At 42.4% G+C, this 8389-nt stretch overlaps 1 protein-coding gene across 6 annotated transcripts in view; it reads right to left on the bottom strand.

Annotated features, from left to right (window-relative positions):
* Positions 1–8389, bottom strand: part of SRPK2 (SRSF protein kinase 2) — a 389922-nt gene that overhangs the window by 21238 nt on the left and 360295 nt on the right. For all 6 annotated transcript variants that reach the window (XM_019509441.1, XM_019509442.1, XM_019509446.1 and 3 more), the window contains 2 exons: positions 7231–7331; positions 7023–7130 (listed from right to left, as the gene is read on the bottom strand). In XM_019509441.1, coding sequence (XP_019364986.1) covers positions 7023–7130; positions 7231–7331 — 209 coding nt within the window. The remainder of the gene's footprint in view (positions 1–7022; positions 7131–7230; positions 7332–8389) is intronic.

Raw genomic sequence — 8389 nt, 5'->3', positions numbered from 1 at the left:
ATATAGTGCAGTATCATTATTCAGTATTCATTCTCTTCTTGTGTTTAGAACAGTGTCTTCCCCACAGGAATACCCTTCCTTTCACCCATATTCTGTTTGGGGATGGCAAAAAACCAAGTATAGGCTTCTTCTTCTTCTCTGATGCCTCCTGCCAGCCTCCAGTTATGCTTTGTTACATGTTGCTTATTAAAAACACTGGGATTTAAAAATGCAACGCTGTTTTTCCTGAATGGTCACAAACCTCTCTGGAAGTCATTCTTATTGAGTGCCAAAACAGATCCACAAATTAGAGCAGAAAAATACCCTCCCTTGTTGCAGGGCTAGCTTTGTATTTTAACCATCTGCCTCTCAGGGCTAACCACCATCTAATTAACATGAAATGCAAGCCGGAGTATTAGATGGTGGGGCCATCAACATGCCAGACACTTCCCCGGGCTTCAAGCCAAACAACATAAACAAAGAAAAGCAGTGGAATCGCATTTCTCTGCTTCCCAGCAGTAGTGCATGCAAAGTACAGGCAGAGGGCAGCCCAAAGCATGGCACTTCTCCTGGAACTGGCACCAGTAGGACAGTCTTACTCGGCGCCTGCTCAGTCTATTCCCCCTGGAAAATTTCCCCCCTCCTCTTGGCAGACAAAAAACTCTTGGGCTAGAGGCGATATCTTTTATTAGACCAACTAAATAGCAGCAAAAAATATTCTTTCTTTGCAAACTTTCAGGTCCAAACAACCTTCATCAGGTGGAGGAGAATTCAAAGACTGTAAAAGTTCTCCCAGGTAGAAAAGAAACTTCATTTTGCACAGGGGAGGTAAAGGATGGTGCAGATCCCCTGGGTTTCCAAGTCCATTTTGTGAAAAAGTTGTTCTGTGACTCTACAGCTGAGGCAGAGACAAGGCTCCTGCAGGCTTCTTCCCTGAAGGTGTCAGATGTCTGGCAGGGAGTTGAATTTTGCTTATTTCCTGTTTAGCAATGAACTTTACATTTCCAAACGGCTAATTATGATATCTTTCATGTTTCAGGGATATAGGCTGTAGCCATGTTGATCTAAAAAGCAGAGGTAGACATGAACAAGGGTGTTTGGACCCCAAAACCTTGCAAAGAAAGGATTTTTTTGCCATTATTTAGTGAGTCTAATAAAAGATATTGCCTCTAACCCAAGAGTTTTGTCTGCCTCTGCTTTTTAGACCAACACAGCTAGAAGCTATAACCCCTCCTCCTGAAAACTTTGTAATGACAGAAGACTTGCTGTCAACAAGCCACAGTTCTGCCCCGACGGCGTGTCAGTCAAAGGGCTGTTCCTCCCTGCTGGCACACTCTGGATGCAGTTTCACACACTGAGGCTGGGCTGTCCAACCTCTGAGGGGCTGGGGGCTGCACACCATGTGGCTCACAAGCCAGTATGCCAGATGGGCCCCATGGCCTCCTCCCACCATGACACCCTGCTCCAGAGACCCCAGCTTCCACGGCAAGCAGAAGTAATAGGGACATGGTAACCACAGAGGGGGCCACAGGCCACGTGTTAACCCCCATGCAAGCTGGATGCAGGCCACAGAACAGCAGTTGCACAGCCTTGCACTAAAGGAATATTCTCCTACAACTGTGGTGGTGATGCTGTCACAGGAGTGTCACTGTGTCCAGCACAAGAGGAGTGTGGTTTCCTACCCTCACTCAAACAGAGCCAAGTTCTTAGAAGTTCATAACTCCTAAGATCTGCTTGACAAAACTATCTAAACAGTCAGCACATAACCTAAGTGCTCTGCCAGAACTCATGTCATGAAGAAACAGCAACCATTTTTAGTTGATCTTCACTGCATCCTTGACTGGGCACAGAACAAGCTGGGGAATTCCAACAATAGCTCTGCTATTTGGAAACCCCCTCCAGCATTCAAAGCCTTTATTATTTCAAGGGCACTTAGTGTGTAGATCATGCATCTCAGATCTCTGCATAATGAGAACTCTAGCAGGACCTGCTATACTGTCAATGTTTGTTCTCCATTTTCATAAAGTAATGCCTTCTTTTTGTTCACGGTGACTGGACCAGTTATTTGGATGGACTGCTATTCAAATGCTGCAGTAAAATTCACCCAGAGACCATCCCTGGCTGCATTCCTATTGAACTCTTTGTCCCAGGTTCCCCTGACTGTCTCCTAGCATTTGTCAAATGTGCATTTAGGCAGATGACTCAGCACTTACTGCCCCTGCTGCACCCTTACTTGAAAGCAGTGCTCAGGAAAGAGCACCAGGCACGATAGATGTAGTGCTGGCAGTCCTGCCATTCTGACTGCTCTTAATCTCCCTGAAAATGCTAGCCCTCACAGGACTTAACTCAAACTTAATTTGGTAATGTGCCTCCCTCAGACAAAAGCTCCCTTGCAGCTCCCAGAACAAAGGTAGGCTCAGCTTTCTCAGAGCAGGCTGTTCAACTGGTGGCCCATGGTCCACACAGATAATCAGTTGCATCTAGTCCACAGGGGGTTAATACTTGACCCCAAGGCTCCTGCCCTGCCACTGTTACAGTGGCTGAAGTCTCTAGGGTAGGACAGCATAGCGGGAGGCCCAGCAAGCTGGCTCTCTGTGTAACAGCACCCATGTGGGGAAAGGGAGAGGATGGTGCATGGTGGTGGCAGTAGGGGAGCTCTCATGGAGAGGGGCTGGAGGAGGGAGGGGGCTCGAACTGCAAAAATGAAGGGACAAGTGAAGCATAGTTCTCTAGCACATCCAAGAAAGACCATACAAAATATCTGGGGCTGTGAAACACACAACTAGCTGGAGTCAAACAGAAGCCTGATGGCAGAGCTAACTATGAGGCGGTAAGATTGGAGAATATGGTAGGTAGGGTGGATCCTCCGAATCAGGACATCATCTGAATGCTGGAAGCTGCAGAGGGAGAGGGAGAGGGAGAGGAACAGGGACGGGAGATTCTGGGCATGCTCCGTTCACCCTCCCCACTCAGCACCACCACTGCCACTGTGCAAGACAGGACACAAGGCTAGATGGGCCTTTGGTCTGACATAGTCAATGGCATTCCTTATGTTTTTAGGGTCCTCACCAGTGATGTCTCCATTAAACACTATGGTAAACTTTGCTGGGTTATGGATTAATACAACCACTGATCAGAGCACATACTGCTCACAGAAAAGCTCTCTGAAAAGAATTAACTAATGCAGGCCTCACTGGAGGTGGGGGAAGGTATTACCGTGTATCGCTGATTTTGGGTTTAGATTAGAATGTGCAGAAATAATTATACTTTTCATGCAGCTATTGGATAATGATGGCTGATAAGACCAGTACAGGACATCAAAATAAGGATGGCGAGATTAAGATGACGTAGTTAACACATTTTAGCATTTGGCGAGAACTTGGATATATATGATGTAAACAGAAGTTGTTTTGATCAGTGTACAAAGGAGGGTCTGGAAACTCTTGGCTTAGGGACACCATGTGCAAGTTATGCCTGTAGCTTACCACAAGCATCCACAATTACACATTGTGACCTACTGGCCATGCATGTCAGCAAGTAGGCACTGCACAGGTAATAAACCCGGCAGACACTCTGTTAAAGAACTGAGCCTGTGGTTGTTTGCTGCAACAAGGTCTTCAAGGGACACACAAGGTCTGCAGCAACAGCAACAGCAACAGCAATGGCAGCAGCAGAGACAGCTTCCTGACACAGCATGTGCAACAGCTCACCTGAACAGAGGGAACAACGCTTGCTTTACGGCTGCTTGTGAAGGGGGGCTCTCAGCTGTCCAGTGACAGCAATGACACCAGGCAGGAGGTCCTGGGCCCAACCTGGACACCTGGAACAGCTCCAGGAGGTCGAGGAAGATCCTCATGGTCCTTCCTCATGTTCAGGACTGTGAATGGTGGTAAAGACATTTGGGAAGACAAGCTGACTATCCTTTCAGCCCATATGATATCGACTCAGTTCAAACTAGAAGTGCTTCAAATACAAGCAGAATGTGAAATCCTTTACATATATGTCTGTCCATAGCCTGAGGGGCAAATAGAGCTGGAGGGGCACTTCTAATGCAGGCCCAGGATAGCCTAGATCAAAGTACTGATTTTTCAATAAGGTGATCTCTGAAATTTATACCTTCCCACAGTGAAAACTCTGCAGGTACTACATGTATTTTAAGTGCCCTTCATCTAAACTGAAAAGACAATGGAAACCTATCATCAGAGCGCATTTCAGTCTGATATGAATGGCAGTGCCTGAATCTTGGACACATTTGCATTGTTACATGGTGCTAAGTGGAAAAAGCCAAATCAAAATATGGGATTTCTCACCCCAATTTTGCCCTTAAAATCCTACAAGTACATGAAAGATCTCCAAAATCAAAATCAGATATACTTTACAGGAGAGGTTGTTTGGTTTCTAGAAAAGACATATTTGCCCAGTCCTGGCGAATGCTATAGATCGGCTTTCTTATTTTTTGAAATACCACAACAACTTAGTATATATAATATAAACAAAAAGTATGTATTAGAAAGCACAGCTAGGACTGAACTAGATGGACACAAAAGGAGTTTGAACAAATGAAACATATTATTTATCGTTACACTTAAAATTGGTTAATGACTGACAATTTCACACCTATGAAATATAGCATTCTGATGATAATCACAATGTAATTTACAGCTTTTTTGTACTTTCTAAAATAGGGATAAACATCCTGGGAAAGAGAAGGATTACTGACAATACATATGAATCCTAACCATATACTCTAAGGCAGTTTATCCACTTTCATTTCAGTGAATGAAGTTTGCTACATTTTATACCATGTGTTAGAAATGGGAACAACTGGCTACTTCACCCTTCGCCACAACAATCACTCAACTCCTTACTCTAAAATTATTCTTCCTCTTGTCTGTTTCCTTATGGCCTCCTTCTAATCCTTCGTAAAATTCTCTTTTATCAGATTGTTTTCTTCCATTAAACTCCCAATCTAGTAAAATAAAATATTAATGACTCTATATAAAAGCTATTTTTAACAACATAGTACCTGCAGACAGCATTCATTACCCTGTACAATCAAAAATTCTGAAATATCAGGCTTCATCCATTCTCTCATCTCCCCGTTCTGTATTTTATTGATGGCTGAATGCAGCAAACTGCTGAGCAGCACCTACAACTCCTACTAGCTTCAATGGAAACTGCTGATGCTCAGCACTCATTAAAAGATGGCTTTTACACTGATAGCTGGTAAAGCATTAGGCAGATATAGCACCACCTTAAATGTCTGCCGTAGAAGCACTTGGTTTACAGAACTCATGAGCTCTTTAGATGCCGTCAGACCATGCAGAGCTTTAAAATCTTGTGAATCACAGCTGAGCCCTTAGAGAACTTCCAGACTTCCAAGATACAAAGATGTTATGCTGAAGATCTTGTTCACAGACCAAAGCTATGTACGAAATAAGGAGTCCAGAACAGGAAGCACAGCATGCCAGCATGGGCCTGGTAACTCAATATTTGCACAGTCTGAGGCAATCTGAAAACTCAGCTACGAAACTGACCACAGATTTAGTAGAATGTGCACAGCACCCGCAAATTATGCTCATTCCCTATGGCAAAAGAATAAAGACTATTCAAACCCAAAACTAAAAAAAAATTCTGGTAAAGTCATGATGTATATAAATATCAGAATATATATATAAATATCCCTATAAAAATTTATAGTTAACAAAGAGAATAATCATTAAAGAGCAAGGAATTCAAAGACTGGATTAAATTTTCAAGAAGCCAAAATATTTAAAGAAAAGAATAAATTATTGTATTTACTTGCATGCCATGCACACCTTTTCCCCAAAAATCAGCTCCCGCCCCCCACCACATTTGTGTATGTATCTTAAGCAGGGAAGCTGATTTTCTGCCCAGAAAAGAAGCACCTGTTTTTATTCCTGCTCCACCAGGCAGCAGTAGTGGCAATTCTATTCAGGCAGCCGAGGGAGTCAACTGACTTAATGGCCCATTGTTCTTCACTCCAGACAAACATTTATCTTTTTTAGTGGTCTTGATGTTCACAAATCACACTGAAACTTCTTAGAGAAATTTTGCTGTTTGCTAGCTTCTCCTGGTCTTTCTCCTCCTATTTCAGGTACCCTGAAGCCTCTTATAGCTCTTTCAGAATCATAGAGCCAACCATGGAGACCAACCTTCAGCAGCAGCTAGAACTTCAGCTTCTGGTTAAGCAGGAAAGTAAGGGTAAGTGATCTGAAGACTAGGCCCTGGTCCTACTCTATATAGCCATAACTCCAGAAAAATAGGTGCATGTATTATTTGAAGGGGGTATGGTATGCAAGAAAATATGGTCCCTAAAGTCCACCCTCTTTAGTGGATCTAAGTGAGATGAGCGTAGCACAGTTCTGTTTGATTTCTCTCCACTGCTGGATTTTCTTATATGTTCTACCTCAAAAATAATGTTGAGCAGAATATAAAGATTTAGTTATATATTTTTTGTCAATGAGACTTTGTGCACATAAACTTGAGAAAGGTTGGATAAATACCTCTGAATTGATTTCCTACATTGTGTTTGAAGAGATTTCTCCAAAACAAGATCCTTGCACTGAGTTTACATGCAAGGCACTGATCCTAAAACCTTATGCATCAGAAATAAATGAGAATTCAAAGTGTTTTTTAGGTTTTTCTGCTATAGGGAAAAAGGAATGGAGAAATCATATTTTTTTGTCAATTGTAAATACAAACAGAAATAAGTGCTAGACTCATTTCAATGAGATATATGGTTAGACATTTCAAAAATTAAAGCACATGTCCTCCAAAACTCATTTCAATTTTTTTGTCCAATTAAAAACTTTATCAAAAATATTTCTCTTCACCAAAAACCCATGCATTAGTTTTAGTATGAAAGTGTATAAGTTGATATAAAAGAAAAATAAGACTTATTCATAAGAAAATATTAAATTAATTATTTTGTTAGACCCACTGCTCTGTAATTTATAAACTTTTTTTGTAAAATAAAGGTTTGCTTGACATGATAATAGAACAGCATATTTTATTCTTACCATACATGCTGTACTCCAGATATCAGCAGGTGTACTGTAACCTGCTCCTATTAAAACCTCTATGGATCTATACTGCCTTGTCTGGATGTCTTCTGTGAAGTGTTTATGCTAAAATGGAAAGAATTAAATTAATGGAAAAAATGAACAATAAAAGGGTCTGTGCCAAACAACGCAGGCTAAATACTTAAAATTAGATTTTTATACTTACCACCCAGCAAGCATTTCCCAGGTCAGCAATTTTAACTCTAATTTTATCTGCATTTCTTGGATCCAGGGGATTAACCAATAAGTCAGCAGCACGAGTTTTTGCTAGTACAAGCAAAAAGTAAAGTATTTAGTATCCATTGCATGCATGTTATGTATTATCTATAGACAACATTGGCTTGGCAATTCATCCAATTTCTTAGAGACTCGGAGACATCAAAATCATTTTCTGAATATTATAAGAATGTTAAGGGACATCAACAAGATACCCTACCTATGTGCCTAAGACTGGGATATGTTGGGTTTTGGGTTTGTTTGTTTCTTTACTGTCCTACAGAATAAAAAACATACACCCAAACTTGGCCAATCTATAGGACTATAAAAGATCTTAGCATGCACGTTTGGTGTAGGCTTTAGTTTAGAAGTTGAACTCAGATAAATTCTCTGAATTGTACTAAGTAGGGAATACAAGCTGAACACAACTTATCCTGCCGCTGCTACTACCAGCCGTTGAGGGCTTCTGTGACAGGAGGCACAAGGACTGATGGATCTCTACATACCCCAAGCTGGCAGCCAGCCAGCAATTAGAAAGCAAACTAATTCAAATGCACAGGGGACAAGAACCAGATAGAGGGTAAGAGATGGCAGCACAGTAAAAGAACTGGGACAAAGAGCTAGGGAGGGGCAGGTAGAAGCACAAGATCAAGAACTGGGGGACAGGAGGGAGGCACTAGTACTATGAACAAGGAGACTGGAAATTCACTAGGGAGAAGGGGTGATGACTGGAAGTAAGACTGGATGAGAGAGAGATGCTTGGGTTAGAGAAGAAGGACTGGACTGGGACTGGTTAGGCAGTTTGGACACCGGGACAAAAAGCCTGGGGAGTAGACCAGGAGTGGTGGGGGAGACTGAGACTAAAAGATTCAGAGCATTGGATCTGGGGCTGGCGAGGCAACAAGTGTGGAGGGAGTGGGATATGGAGCCAGGCCTTAGAGATTAACAATTGGATGCAAGGAGGGTGGCACTCAGTTGCAGAGCCTGAGGATATGATTGGGACTGGCTAGAAAAGGAGACTGCGTCTCTGACCTGCGGGCAAACAGACCTGGGAGAAGGACAAGTGACAGATCACTGACTAGTAGAGTACACTGCCCTCAAGAATCTGG

The sequence above is a fragment of the Gavialis gangeticus genome, unplaced genomic scaffold (genome assembly GCF_001723915.1).
Source record: "Gavialis gangeticus isolate Ggan-Ray unplaced genomic scaffold, GavGan_comp1, whole genome shotgun sequence".
Taxonomy (NCBI): Eukaryota; Metazoa; Chordata; order Crocodylia; family Gavialidae; genus Gavialis; species Gavialis gangeticus.
This window is presented reverse-complemented; position numbering and strand designations above follow the sequence as displayed.